Source organism: Cordyceps fumosorosea, assembly GCF_001636725.1.
Source record: "Cordyceps fumosorosea ARSEF 2679 chromosome Unknown scaffold_12, whole genome shotgun sequence".
Classification (NCBI taxonomy): Eukaryota; Fungi; Ascomycota; class Sordariomycetes; order Hypocreales; family Cordycipitaceae; genus Cordyceps; species Cordyceps fumosorosea.
Genome location: NW_017387312.1, coordinates 764,246 through 778,570, shown reverse-complemented (window position 1 = coordinate 778,570; position 14,325 = coordinate 764,246). Strand labels below are relative to the sequence as shown.

General features: G+C 55.8%; 5 protein-coding genes across 5 annotated transcripts; 2 read left to right on the top strand and 3 right to left on the bottom strand.

Annotated features, from left to right (window-relative positions):
* Positions 1 to 167: 167 nt before the first annotated feature.
* On the bottom strand, positions 168 to 2,536 carry ISF_05350 (CCCH zinc finger and RRM domain protein; the record flags this gene model as incomplete). The annotated part of the gene is made up of 5 exons (XM_018848955.1): positions 168 to 530; positions 593 to 1,638; positions 1,693 to 2,208; positions 2,274 to 2,392; positions 2,472 to 2,536. The coding sequence occupies 5 exons, from the start codon at positions 2,534 to 2,536 to the stop codon at positions 168 to 170; spliced, it is 2,109 nt and encodes a 702-aa protein (XP_018704091.1).
* Positions 2,537 to 7,154: 4,618 nt separating this feature from the next.
* Positions 7,155 to 9,002, top strand: ISF_05349 (methylenetetrahydrofolate reductase 1; the record flags this gene model as incomplete). Its single annotated transcript, XM_018848954.1, has 1 exon — positions 7,155 to 9,002. The coding sequence occupies one exon, from the start codon at positions 7,155 to 7,157 to the stop codon at positions 9,000 to 9,002; it is 1,848 nt and encodes a 615-aa protein (XP_018704090.1).
* A 1,137-nt stretch (positions 9,003 to 10,139) lies between these two features.
* Positions 10,140 to 11,045, top strand: ISF_05348 (metallo-beta-lactamase superfamily protein; the record flags this gene model as incomplete). The annotated part of the gene is made up of 1 exon (XM_018848953.1): positions 10,140 to 11,045. The coding sequence occupies one exon, from the start codon at positions 10,140 to 10,142 to the stop codon at positions 11,043 to 11,045; it is 906 nt and encodes a 301-aa protein (XP_018704089.1).
* Positions 11,046 to 11,212: 167 nt separating this feature from the next.
* On the bottom strand, positions 11,213 to 11,653 carry ISF_05347 (hypothetical protein; the record flags this gene model as incomplete). The annotated part of the gene is made up of 1 exon (XM_018848952.1): positions 11,213 to 11,653. The coding sequence occupies one exon, from the start codon at positions 11,651 to 11,653 to the stop codon at positions 11,213 to 11,215; it is 441 nt and encodes a 146-aa protein (XP_018704088.1).
* A 535-nt stretch (positions 11,654 to 12,188) lies between these two features.
* Positions 12,189 to 14,216, bottom strand: ISF_05346 (Transcription factor; the record flags this gene model as incomplete). Its single annotated transcript, XM_018848951.1, has 1 exon — positions 12,189 to 14,216. One exon carries the CDS (start codon positions 14,214 to 14,216, stop codon positions 12,189 to 12,191), a length of 2,028 nt encoding a protein of 675 aa, XP_018704087.1.
* Between the last annotated feature and the right edge of the window lie 109 nt (positions 14,217 to 14,325).

Sequence of the window (14,325 nt, the reverse complement as noted above, 5' to 3'; positions counted from 1 at the left end):
TCCTTGCTACCGTCTATACCCACCCAACTTATTATAAACCATTGAAACTCCGTTCGCATGTTTCCCTTGGTAAGCTCATGTACACAAAACCGAGACATCCATCAGCCTCCTTTACTAGGAGAAACTTGAGACCCAAGTCTCCCTTCTCCAGATTTGCCCGCACGAGACTACCATGCCTCCTCGTCTGGCATTTCATAGTCCATGTTCACCTCTCGCCTTGGCTCCTCTTGCCGTGCAGCACCCGTAGCTGTATAGTCTTCCCCGGCGTCTCCCAGGTTAACAAAGTCTTCATCGGCAGGTTCAGCGACAGCTTTGTCATTTGCCGAGGGGCCGGTTGACGATGAGGATGGGCCACTGGCGGGCACGGGCGGGAGCGGCGTGTTGACCCAAGACACTTCCAAAGTACCGGAAACGCCTGGCAACTCCTTGCCTTGTAAGGAAAAGTAGAACTTCTCTGCCGTCTTGCGATCCGGGAACGATACCGTCGTCTTCTCGGCGCCGGTCTCGACGGACTCGAACTCGCCATTACTCTGAAATCCTACATGTTAGCTGATTCTTGATACATGTATCGGCGAGATTCCACGAAACTTACGATCAGGAAATGGCGCAGAGCCTCATCCTTCTCCGTGGGCGTTAAATCAACGCCGGTAATGGCAACCTTCTTAGGCCTGTTGTCTATCGAGAACTGCGCATAGGCAGCATGCCGCGCGCCGTTTCCTCTGTAGGACCCTCGGCCACGCGGTGCATATCCGCCCCTGGCGAACGCACCGCGGCCGCGATACCCCCTCCCTCTATAGCCCCCACGGAAACTTCCACTATCCTCGGCGTTTGGGTTTTCTGGATCGATGCCCAGAATTTTGGCCTCTTGTTCAAGAAGTGCGAGCTTCGCGCGCAGCATGTCCGCCGACCCTGCCGGTGTGCCATTTTCGTCGCTTGCGCCGCTAGATTTGGCTAGCAACTTCGCCTGTAGCTTTTCCGTCTCGGCACGATGCTTTGCTAACAACTCCTGCTGTTGTTTTTCAAGCTCTTGGCGCTTCACTTCCAGCTCGGATCGTTTGCTTTCCCTCTCTTGGTATAGCCTTTGTGCTTCCTCCTGCCGCCTTTGGAACTCTTCTGGGTCCAATTCCTGGGTCTGCTCAAGGTCCTGTCCTCCATTGTGGTCTTCTCTAGCTCCCTTCATACCGGGCCTAGGACCACGTTGATTCGGGTTTTCCATTTCGTCTTTGTACCAAAATACCTTGACGAATCGGTTGTCGAATATGACTTTAGGAGACCTGTAGGCAGCGCTTGCTTCATCCCAGCTACTGTATTTGACAATGGCGAGATGCTTGTAAGGCTGCATCGAAACATCTTGAATAGTGCCAAACTGTGTGAAGAAGTCGCGCACTTGATCTTCAGAAAAACTTTCCTCGGGAATGTTTTCAACCACAATGGTGGATTTTGACCGATCATTCACGGGCCCGTCTGCCGAGAAGGCTGCTTTGCCCCCTCTGAAGCCTTTGCCCCCTCGGTTCTTTTTCCCACCTCGGTTACCTCGTCCGCTGCGAGGCGGCTCGCCCATGAACTGTGGCCCGCTTGACATGAACTGTGCCATATCCGCCATATCCATATCCATGTAACCATTGCCCATACTGAAGGCTAGGATCCTTGTCAGTGGGCAGTCTCTAGACTAACATGCCATCGGTTGCTTACCTCCTGATGCATCTGGTTCTTGGCTATGATCATACACACACGCACTTCCGCGTGAGCAGAAACCTTTGTTGTCAAAGTCTCTGCATCGTCGACGCTTGCGTTGCCTGCTGCCCTGCCCATGACCGGCGAAGTCTGGCATAGTAGGGAACGACAATCCCATGGCCTGCAGCGCCATTATGGCCTCCATTGGGTTTGTAGGTGGGGGAGGGTTGCCAAAAGGCGGCACCCCGTTCATGTCCATTGGCGAAGTGTACCCAGAAAAGCCATCGTTATGACGACCGCCTCGTCGAGGCTGTTTATACGCTCGCTCGCCGTACTGTTGGGGGTCACTATAGTCGTGTGCCTCTCCACTGTCGTCGAAGCCGCGTTTTCTCGAGTTTGCTGGTTTCGGTGGTAGATTCACCGGAGATTTGTTGGATTCGCTTGCGGAGGACAGCTTTGGGGCCGGGGGGGCACCGGGCATGTATGATTTATGCGCAATAGCCTGGAAGACATCGTCGAGGAAGGTTTTCGGATCTGCAGTAAACCATGAGCTGTTAGCTTGCGAGGCGGCGTTGGCTGTCGGCTGACCCGAGACGAACCCTCAGTCAAGAAATCCGGAATTTCTTCCTCGCAAAGCTTGCGAATAGAGGCTTGGTCGCCATCATGCTTCAACAAAGCAATGACGTAGTCTGCAAGCACGTCGGAGTCGGCATCGGATCTACGGCCACGTTAGTGAATGCGGTTCATTACCAGGACAGGTACAGAACAGCCAGTAGGAGAGCACGAGTAGCACGTACGTGTTCTCGATGCGCTTGACAATCCAAGTCTTTAGCTGCGCCGCGTCCTCCTCGGGAAACAGCATGTTGAGCACGAGCGCCGCATGGGCTGGCGCGCAAGCGTGATCGATGCGGGTGTTTATTGCAGACTTGTCAAGTGTGTGATTCGTGAAAAATTCGATGCCGCCAGGAGCTGGGGGATGGGGGGTTATTAGAGCTGCGACGTTGCACGAACTGCGAGATGTTGCGTGACGATGGCGAGGTTGCGCAGGTCAGCACGGTTTCGTAGAATATCGATAAATTTGGAGACGCGACACGGAAATTCCGAGTACCCACTAAGTTTTCCTCGTATCTTCCAGCAGACATCGTACAGACTGTTTCATAAAATGGAAAAATCAAAATTGTCGCTTCTTTCTTTTAGATTTTTTTTTTCAAAAAAATATATATACGGCGGCTTATGTTCCAAGACCTTCGCAAGAAGTCTTTGCGCTGTAATCGGTTCCAAGGACGGGGGCATTGACAACCGTTCCCATGGAACGACTTTGTCCACGATATATACTACTTTGTTTGCAACAACATTCTCTCTCGCGCTGCTGGAAAGACAAGCCATGCCCAGTTTAGCAATAATAAAAGTATAATGCTCGCATGGTCAACACCACTTATTACAAGCCATTCACGCTTTCGTATGTGGCATGGCGATTCAAAACTCGTAAATACCATCGCCGCAGAACTCCTTGGTCCTTGATCCAACGCAACAAACAAATACCAGGCATATATCTTCTTTGAGGTCTCCTGAGTAGGCGCGCAGACCGCCCCCGTCAGTATCGAGGCCCCTGCGGCGCTGATAATGACGGCGACCTGGCCGCTGGAGAGCGAGATGGTCTGGCAGGCTGATGGTAACACCGCGAGCCTCGAGTATTAGCGGCAGCCACTTAAGTGAAAGTCATACGGTCGACTTGCGGGACATTCAATCACGGTGCCTCTTCTTCCTCATGGAAACAAGTATTGACATTGGTGAGCAAGCTGGTGGCGAGGTTAGTCTAAACACGGGAATAATCACACTCATCAACGACTCTCATTTTTGCGCGACGTTCACAACACCTTCAGCCCGCTGCAAGCCCAAGAAAAAAGAAGCTAGAATGAAAGAAGAAGAGACGAAATTAAGACCCATCATCGTTCTATAATCCCAAATCGCACAGTTCCAAATCAGCATGTGACTCAGGCTGTGTAAGTCTATGTACTTGCTTGTTTTGCTAGCCTCATCAACCAACGGCGGGTTGAGAGGTGTTGCGCACTGTGTTGCGGCTCACATTTGATTAAAACTACATTGAATATCACAGTTTTGGTATAAGGTTATAAGTACCTGATATCCGTAAGGCTTGCACAGTACGAGTTCGCACATGGTCTCTAAGCGTTATGCCGAGTGGGGAGCTGAGCCAGCAACTTGCCGAGCTGCCCAGTCTACGTATTCATCATTCATTTTCTCTTTTCTGATTCTCTCCTATTTTGTTCTCATAAAGACGACCTGAAGAATACGACTTCTTTGGTATTTGAATACAATCCGCTCCAAGAATTTGACCTGTGTCCCCCTCATTGCCACACACCTGCCTGGAGCATGAGCGCCAGCAGTCATCAGAGTGGCCAACCTCGCTCACGACAGCGAGTATATAAAGCGCCGCCGCAGTTGGATGTGCCAGAGATTGAAGACGACGCCGCAGAGAGAAAACGAGTTTTAAATGTGCTGGCACAACGGCGATACCGTAAGATTGCCGCCACTCACTACCCAACGTGAACTAACAATGAGCAGGCGAGAAGAAGCGACAACGGCGGCTTCAACAACAATCGCAGGACGAGCCCGACGATGAAGCCGTGGAAATTTTGGAAACGGATGCCTTGCAGGGAGAACCACAGCCTGGTGTAGACTGCGACCCTGAGCCGTTAGACTTTGGCGGGATAGATGTCATTGACAATGGCTGGCCCAGTTCGCTGAACATGTCGATGACACCGCTGCTTCTAAACTCAGAAAACGAACCAAATTTCGCACAAACGAACAGCGAGTGGATATCATTACCTTCATCTTTCGCTTCAATTGGGGATTCTTCTTCTTTGGAGCTGTTTACATCGTCAAACACCAGCTCACCACCATCCTTCGGCACCAGCCCGAGAAGCGTCAATTCCGACGGTCTCTCTGATAGCTATCTCTTGCCCGTCTATGAGCTGTCGCTTATCAAAGGGATGATGCGTATAGCCGAGCGTCTTGGCTCGCCCGACGACGTCTGGAGCCTGACCTCACAGTCTCCATTCGCCAAAGGGGGCGGCACGCCCGCCAACCAGCTACCCCCGACCTGGCAGCCGACAGCGACGCAGGTTCTGATGCCTCACCATCCGTTCTTGGATTTCTTGCCCTGGCCAAGCGTGCGGGATAAGGTGATTCAGATATTTTCTCTCCCGGAACGGTCACGACCGCCGAGCGCGGCTGGGCCGCTGGGGTTGGCGAATCTGGCGTACGACATTGAGGATAGCTCGGGGGGTGTTCGGATTTACGGAGAGGATCCATATGACCCAGAATACTGGGAGGTCGGACAGGTCTTCTTCCAACGGTGGTGGTTTCTATTTGATAGAAATATTGTTGCAACGAGCAATCGCTGGAGACGACTGCGTGGCGCGCCACCACTGGCAATCAAGGCAGCTGGTGAAGAGGGTGCGTGATGATGTATCAGGGCTAGGTAAATTGTATACTAGTAGAGTGTTGAATCAATGAGGAATATGAATACGAGGCCTCCCATGCCACTTTTTTCGTTGTGTTTTTCTGCGAGGCGCTGACCTGGAAGTGGTGTACTTGAGCCTCAGCCTCGCTGGGCTTGTAATGTTGCAGGCGCAACAGCCTCATACTACGGTTGAGGCTCCTGCAGCCTTCGGCCAGTGAAGGTGAATGGATGCCATGCCTGCAACTTGAATATGAAGCCGGGCCTGCAGGACACAAGCTCCAACCACTCCTGGGGAATGCACGGTGCAGCACAGTCGCTGCGGGTTATATTAATTTTGTTCGAGGCCGAGAGCAGTTGAGTGACTTCAGATGGCGGTGACGGATTCCATGATCACTTGAGCATCTGTGGAAGGGCTGGAGGCGCAGAATCGGGCGAAGACGTTGGTGAGGGATGCTGGTCGGAGAATTATACGTGCATGTATCCGTACTGCCCTGTGCTTTCTTCAACCCTTGCTGAGGGCGGCAGCTTCTCGCTGATAGAGATACCCAGCAGCACCAGCACTTCCATCAAGGACATTCTAAGGTTAGAGGAGATTTGGGAGTTCACAAGCTAGCTGTTCAGGCGCTGGGAAATGGAGCAAGGCCCATGGATTGCGCAATTGCAGGGAGCAGCTCCCATTCGCCGGGCCGTCGGTACATGCAGGCTGGCTGTGGGAGTGGATGCAAATGGGTACCTAGTAGGTACATTAGTACCTACCTATGTAGGTAGAGACGGATCTTTTGCGTTATATAGTTACCTACCGCTATGATTTATGATGCGTGATGTGGTTGTGTTGTATAGTACCAGGCTCCCTGCATGATGAAGCAAGTTTTCAGTTGTAGGAAATGATGCTCGGGTGACAATCGCTGGAAGCCTCCATTTCGTCGTGTACGAGGCTGCACTGCACATACGTAGGTAGGCTGGGCGGACAAGACGCCCCAACAAACTGTTTGGTGGGTTGCTAGACCCCTCATCATCAAGGAGGTTGGAGGGGGGAACCAGCCTGGGGTACTTCTGAGGGGTTCGACAGTGACCGCTGTGATGCGGCTCGCAAACAATGGTAGATTGGTCTCTTGGCATCCGGACAACTGTCTGAAGCCAGGTACGGAAAAAAGAAGAACAACGTCGTTCGTCGTCTTGGCGGCTTTTCGTCGTACCTGAATGCATCCAATAGATCAAGTACCCAGGCCAAATGGAAGAACTGGTTCTCGAGAGAACGCCCGCACACAGGGCTCAGTACTTTTGGACGCCATCTTGAGCGCCGACACTTGAGGCAGTTAACTGGTGAGTTAATAACCTATCAAATTTACGTGTGCGGTCCGACGCGGGGCACTTTGCTCTTACATCTTGCAATGCGTTAGTTGGCAGAAAAAAATTATCCTGTAACTAGGTACCAAGGTACATAGTTCGACAGCGGCACACTGGAGGGAGGGATGGAGGGATAATGAGGGGCAGACCAGACCAGCCTTGACCCGCCCAGGTGCATCCCCATATCTTTCTTTGCTCCGACTGCCCGCCGATTCTCCGTTTTTGACTCTCTTCCATCTCTTCCTTTTAGCTCTCTTCCTCATTTCACTTCGCCCGGCCTGTAACCCTCAAAAACGGTCGGTAGGAGGTTTGAACTGGTGTTCCTCATAGGCCCCTTCACTGGGTTCCTGTTCCGCTGCTGTTTGTCTTGTCTTGTCGTCGCTGTACAGTGAGTCAATTCCTCCCCGCGTTCCTTGGAGCGTCTGTGCCAAACTTTCCTCCCACCAAGCCTCCCTCCCTATTTGGATGCTAATTCTTTTTACCAAGGGTTACTGGCATAATTTAGTCCAAACTCTCACTGTCAAATTTTAATTTCCTGGCAACTCGACTCGTCGATCAGCATACTCTGTACGACCTATCCACCGCTCTTTGTTCGACTCGACCTCTGTCCCAACCTCCATTGTCCCTCCTACATTCAAACCCAGTCACCATGCACGTCAAAGATCTTCTTGCCGAGACCAAAAGGTCTGGCAAGCCTTCGTTTTCCTTTGAATACTTCCCGCCCAAGACCGCCCAGGGTGTCCAGAATCTCTACGACCGTATGGACCGCATGTACAACTTCGGCCCTCAATTCATCGACATCACATGGGGCGCTGGCGGACGTGTTGCCGAGCTTACCTGTGAGATGGTCCTTCAAGCCCAGGCCGTGTATGGTCTCGAGACCTGCATGCACTTGACTTGCACAGACATGGGCATGGAAAAGGTCAACGATGCTCTCCACAAGGCCTACAAGGCTGGCTGCACCAACATTCTCGCCCTGCGCGGTGATCCCCCTCGTGCCCAAGAGAAGTGGACTGCCACCGAAGACGGCTTCCAGTATGCTTGTGATCTTGTCAAACACATTCGTGCCACTTATGGTGATCACTTTGACATTGGTGTTGCTGGCTACCCTGAAGGCTGCGACGACAATGACGATGAGGATGAGCTGATTGAGCATCTCAAGTACAAGGTTGACCTCGGCGGCACCTTCATTGTCACTCAAATGTTTTACGATGTTGACAACTTCATTCGCTGGGTTGGCAAGGTTCGCGCCGCTGGCATTACTGTCCCCATTCTTCCCGGCATTATGCCAATTGCCACCTACGCCAGCTTCCTCCGCCGCTGCAAGCACACTGGGTGCAACATTCCTCAGAAATGGCTGGACCTGCTTGAGCCCGTCAAGAACGACGATGTTTCTGTCCGTGAGGTTGGCAAGAAGCTTGTCGTCGAGATGTGCCGCAAGCTCATGGCCGCGGGCATCCACCACATGCACTTCTACACGATGAATCTGGCCCAGGCCACTCGCATGGTCCTCGAGGAGCTCAGCTGGACTCCCTCAGCTGAGCGACCTCTGCAGCAGGCGCTTCCTTGGAAGCCCTCCAAGGGCTTTGGTCGCCGTGACGAAGACGTCCGCCCCATCTTCTGGCGCAACAGAAACAAATCCTATGTCCTCCGCACCCAAGACTGGGATGAGTTCCCCAACGGCCGCTGGGGTGATTCCCGCTCTCCTGCGTTTGGCGAGCTTGACGCCTACGGCATTGGTCTCACCGGCACAAACGAGGCCAACCGTCTGAAGTGGGGTGAACCCAAGTCGCTACGCGACATTGCCAACACCTTTGTCCGTTACTTGAACCAGGACATCGACTCTCTACCCTGGAGTGAAGCTCCTCTTACTAGTGAAGCCGACTCCATCAAGCCTGCCCTGATTGAGCTCAACCAGCGCGGTTTCTTGACCATCAATTCCCAACCAGCCGTTGATGGTGTCAAGTCATCTCACCCCGTCCATGGTTGGGGACCTGCCAACGGTTATGTTTACCAAAAAGGATACATTGAGCTGCTAGTCTCCCCTGAGATTGTGGACCAAGTCATCCGTCTCATCGACGCCAACCCTTCCCTGACTTACTACGCCGTTACCAAGGATGGCAATCTGAAGACCAACGCTCCCTCTGATGGCCCTAACGCTGTTACCTGGGGTGTGTTCCCTGGAAAGGAGATCGTCCAGCCGACTATTGTGGAAAGCATCAGCTTCCTAGCTTGGCGTGACGAGGCTTTCCGTCTAGGTGTCGACTGGGCTCACTGCTTCGATGCCAAGTCGCCCAGCCGCGTTCTTGTTGAGAATGTGATGGACAACTGGTACCTCCTCAACATTGTGAATAACGATTTCCACGACAACACCACCATCTTCGAGCTCTTCAAGGATCTCAAGGTCGATGGCCTCGATGTTCCAGTTACTGTGGAGGCCGAGGCTGTTGCTGAAGCTGAGGCTCCCGCTGCGATTCAAGCCGAGACTGCCGCATAGATGGAGTGATGCTGAAAATGCTGCCGAGCAGTCTTTTGTCAGCGCACATTTTTCCTGCATATACATTTGTTTTGTTTTCTTGTTTCTGGGCCCCCTACCTTGTCTGTTGTCTCTATATACAGACCTGGTGACTCCCCCTCTTCTTATTACAAAAATAGGAGTCGGTGTCTTTTTCAACAAAAAGTTACACTGGATACATGCATGCATGCATTTTACGACGAAAAGTCAGGCGCACGGCGACGGGTAGACCCATGATCAACCGATACTGATCATGTACGTTTTTCTTTTTTGTTTTGGGTTCAGCAGTGGCATGGCAGACCGACATTTGGCATGCGACTGCATTTAACCTCTTCTCCTTTGGTTTTCTCTTTTGTTTTGGGCATGCATAACGGATACATATCTCAACGATACCCCCATGCCCGTCGCCGTCGCCGCTTATACATGATTGGAGTTGGTTCATATTGATGCGTTCTGCGTGGAGCCACTGATGACCACAGTGCGGCTCTCCAACGGACGCGAAAAGGACAAGCGAAAATACATTTTTATTGAAAATGATGCTCGAGCGTATCACGCATATTGCGCGCGTACGAGGCCAGGGAGACTAGTAAAGGAGTCTCTTGTAGATAGGTGAATATCATCACAACACGCACCAGTTGGTGCGGACTGTCTCGAGCTTGCTTCATCAGCTTTTCATCAAGTGTATCGTCATCATTAATTTCCCAAGAAAAGCAAGCAGCTCTTTGCACTTTGGACTGGATATGCTTTGGTCCGGCCGAATCCGCCGAGGTTGGTGGGAACTTCGGCGAGATGTGATCTGGCGCGTGAGCAGCTCGGCGAGGTGGCGCGAGACTCTAACGCCTCGGATTTCCAGAACCGGGCGTCGGCGACGTTTTGCACTTTGCCGCCTCCAAATGTGAGGATTTCAACCACTCGCAGCTTTCCGTCTACTGAATTCTCAGAGGGCTGAAATTTAATTCCAGCCTGAGTGTAATCATGACGTTGCACTACATTTGACTGATCCTACCAACAGTCAGACGGATGCACATATATATATCATTCCCACGGCCGGCCTTTTGATGCTCTTGATTTTATCAAATAACAATCTACAAAATCTTCCTTACTTCTCGATCCCTCATAATGTCTCTCGAGCCCATCGTACACCCCGTCTTCGAAAAGGTGACGGCGACGTGGCAGTACATCGTCGCCTGCCCGGAGACCAAGCGCGCCGCCATCATCGACCCCGTCCTCGACTTTGACCCTTCCACACTCACGCTGTCCACCGCCTCTGCCGACTCGCTCCTCCGCATCGTCCGGGAGCACAACTACGTCGTCGACCTCCTCCTCGAGACGCACGCCCACGCCGACCACCTCACCGCCGCCGGCTACCTCCAGCGGCAGCTGCACCGCACCCAAGGCGGCAGCGCACCACCGGCCACGGCGACCGGCCACCGCATCCGCGGCGTGCAGGAGCGCTTCGCCGCCGCCTACCACGTGCCGCGCGCGGACCTGGACGCCGCCTTTGAGCGTCTCTTCGCCGACGACGAGCCCTTCCTCATCGGGCGCCTCCCCGCGGTCGCGCTGCACCTCCCCGGGCACACGCCGGACCACAGCGGGTACCGCGTCGGCGACGCGCACGTGTTCGTCGGAGACTCTCTGTTCCTGCCAGACGTGGGCACCGCGCGGTGCGACTTCCCGGACGGCGACGCGGCGACGCTGTTTGGCTCGGCGGCGGCGCTGCTGGCGCTGCCGCCGACGTGCAGGCTGTACGCGGGCCACGACTACCCGCCGGCCGGGAGCGGGAGGGAGCCGCGGCCGTGGGCGACGGTGGAGGAGCAGCGGGCGAGGAACAAGCATGTGAAGGAGGGCACGGGGCTGGAGGAGTTTGTGAGGTGGCGCGAGGGGCGTGATAAGGGGCTGGGGGAGCCGAGGTTGCTGCATCCGGCGCTGCAGACGAACGTACGGGGTGGGAAGTTGGCGGAGACGAAGACGGGGAGCGGGGTGACGATGTTGTCGCTGCCGGTGAAGATGCCGGGGAATTTTTGAGCTGATATTTGTAGGGTAGTCTGGCAAAGTGCAAGTGCTCTCTCGCCTAGTTTCTCCGTCTATGTACTGATAACTGATGTCGGGCAGCCTGTCAAGAAATCTCACCACAATCAATGCAATGCAATGCAATGCAATGCAATACAAAAGTCTCTAAAAGATTCAATTAATCACTCCTTGGTGGCATCCTTGCTTTCAAGCCACGGCCCCGTCATCCTCGTCGACACGCCGCCGCCCAGCGCACCCAGCAACGCGCCCATCGCCGCGACGCCCTGGTACGCCGGGCGGAACTCGCCCCCTTCCAGGGACCGCATGACCGAAAAGTATCTCCTGGTGGCGTACACCATGCATCCCGTGCCGAGCGTCAGGAGCGTCCCCACGAGCAGCCGCGAGCCGGTCTCCTCCTCGCTCTTCTTGTCCGCGGGCTCGGGCTCGCCGCGGAGCGCGACGGCCTCGAAGCGGGAGAAGCGCTCGACGCCCATGCCGAGCGCGACGAAGCCGAGGCCGGTCCGGGTCCAGGCGAGGTAGGTGCGCTCGGAGGCGAGGTGGTCGCGCGCCACGGAGCCGGTGTTTTTGTATATGGGACTTGCGAGTCGGGACCACCACGGCATGATGACTGTGTGAGCGTGGGTGGTGAGGAGAGGATGTGGTTCGGCTGGCGGGAGGGAGGAAGGACGAAGAAGAAGAAGAAGGCTAGGATTGAGACAGCTTCCGAAACGATGAATGGTTTATTGGCAATGTAATGTGGGAAGATAGATGGTGGTGAATCACTCAGAGGTCGTGTTTAATAAGGGATGTGATCGGGCCAGTCCCACCGCGTTTAGACGCCGAAGTAGTAGACCGATCGGGCTTTGACCTACTTAAAATGTGGTCATTTAGCCCTGACTTTAGAATGAACTCGTCTTAATCCGATGGCTGTAAAAAACATGATTTTTTTCTTTTTAGATGTGCGAGTATTGCTAGGTCCTTCAATGAATGCCACTCTGTCCAGGACTACAAGATATGCACCTGCACGCAGCTAGTCACCAGGTGAGGGAGGCAGTTGAATTCTCTTGATAAGACGAGAAGAACTCTATTGATACAAGTGTATTCATACAATAAAATTGGTGACAAGCGGATGGATGCCCGGGTTGTCTCGCTTCCCTGCTACTCAAAGTCGGCAAAGTGACTCAGCGCCAACGGCTCGCCGCATGTTTGGTCGATGTGAGGCGACAAGAGCCCGGCCATGAAGATGCGATCGATGTGGTCCATGTTGCCCGTACTCATGGCCGTCTCCATCGCGCTCGCGTGAAACTCGGCGCTCGTGCTCGCATCCTCAAACAGCCGCCCCTCCGAAGCACCGTACGCCTCGGCCTGCGGCAGCGGAACCGCGCCGCCGACCACGCTCGGAGACGCCGAGGCACCAGAAGCAGCAGCAGCAGCAGCAGCAGCGGCAGCAAACACGGCCGGCGCCATGTTCTCCGCGGCCACGGCCTTGATGTGCGCGTAAGCCTCGCGCGCCGTCGACCACTGCCTCCGGAGGATAGTCAGGGTGGCCAGCACCAGCACGGCGCGGTTCTGGTGGTGCTCGAAGCACTCGGACGCGTGGGCCTGCGCCGCCGCCATCTGCACCAGTCCCGCCAGCACGGCCCCCGGCACCATGGCCGGGCTGTACCCTTGGGGCCGGGAGTGCACCGACAGCAGGTTGGACAGCTCCTTGGCGGCCTCGATGGCCTTGACGTCGTGGATGTGGCGGGTCAGCGAGGGGGACAGCCGCACGGGGGTCTCCGGGCAGACGGTGCTACCGGGGGCGGTGGGAAAGCGCGGGCGCAGGTTGCTACGGGGCACGTGCAGCAGCGCGGAGGCGTGGTGGACGGTGAACTGCGCCTGGAAGAGCATCTCGTCAATGTTGCCGTACATGTCGACGACGTCGACCTTGCGGGCGGGGAGGAGGTGGCCCCAGCTGACGATCATGTTGACGACGCTCTGCAGGTGGTCCGGGTGCGTCTCCTGCAGTGTGTTGAGGACCATGACGCGGGCGAGGATGTAAAAGGCCTCGATGCGGTAGCTGTATGAGGAGAACTGCAACGACGAGCCGTGAGTCGCCCGTGCTTGCTGTTGCACGTCGCTGCTGTTGTCGCCGCCGCCGCCGCCGTCGTCGTGGTCCGAGTCGCCGCCATCGGAACTGAACAGGCGTGCCCGAAAGGCCGAGAACGTCTGCGGCTGTGTGGAAGACGATGCTATTGTCATTGGCGACGCATCGGGCGACGACATGGCGTTGTACACGGCCTCCTCGCACGGCAGGTACGCTTCGCTGACGACGTCGCTGCACCGGAGCGAGGTGAACTTGCCATCCGGCAGGGCGAGGTAGATTTCCCAGATGAACAGCTCCCACCAGGTCCGCCGCAAGCTCTCCACAAGCAACGCGCCACCGTCACCATCCGCGGCGGCCCGCGTGGCAAAGTCGGCCCGGTGCATGCCCAGGTCCAGGGCGAGGCCGACAGCACGTGCCAGGGCCGCCACGGCCTCGCGCCGGCTGTTGCGCGCGGACATGATGATGGAGAAGAGCAGCAGCGCCTGCACCATGGCCGGCGAGCGGTCGTCCCGGCTGAGGAGCAGCGTCGTCTGGGCGAGGAAGTCGTCGCCGGAGAGCACCTTGGAGTAGTGGCTGCCGATGAAGCGGACGACCTGGTGCAGGTAGTCGGGGTACCGCTGGCGGTGGTAAGAAGGCGCGGGGACGAGGATCGGGTGCGCGGGGTGGAAGTGGGCGTAGTAGAGGTGGACGAGACGGGCCTCGGGGACGTAGGGCTGCTGCTGCTGCTGGGGTGTGCTGCTGCCGTCGTTGGGCGGTGGTGGTCGGTGATGACTGTTGAGGTTGCCGGAGGAGTAGCCGCTGCTGCCAAAGGTGCTCATGCTGGCGGCGGTTGTTGGGGACCGTAGCCTGTTGTTACTGCTTTTCGCGCCGGCGTCGCGGGCGGTCGGGGTCGGGGTCGCCCAGGGTGCTGGCGAGGCCGGGGTCGGGATCGGCCCGGCGGTCTGCTGCTGCCGGTCGCGGGGCACTCGTCGGCCCCCGCGTCGCGAGGGGAGATATGTGCACGAGAGCCGGTTCGTGGCACATCGCGCGCAGATGGGTCGCTGGAGGTCGCACTTGAGGTGCGATCGCCGACATTCCGTGCATGCGACGGAGCCTGCCATGGCGGCAACTCAGCCGATGGTGATGGGCGGTCCGAGTTCGGGGGAGGCCGGCGGCAAGCGGCGGCAGCGTCGGCGGTGGCGGAGGAGGCTAAGTGTCGTCGGTAGTTTG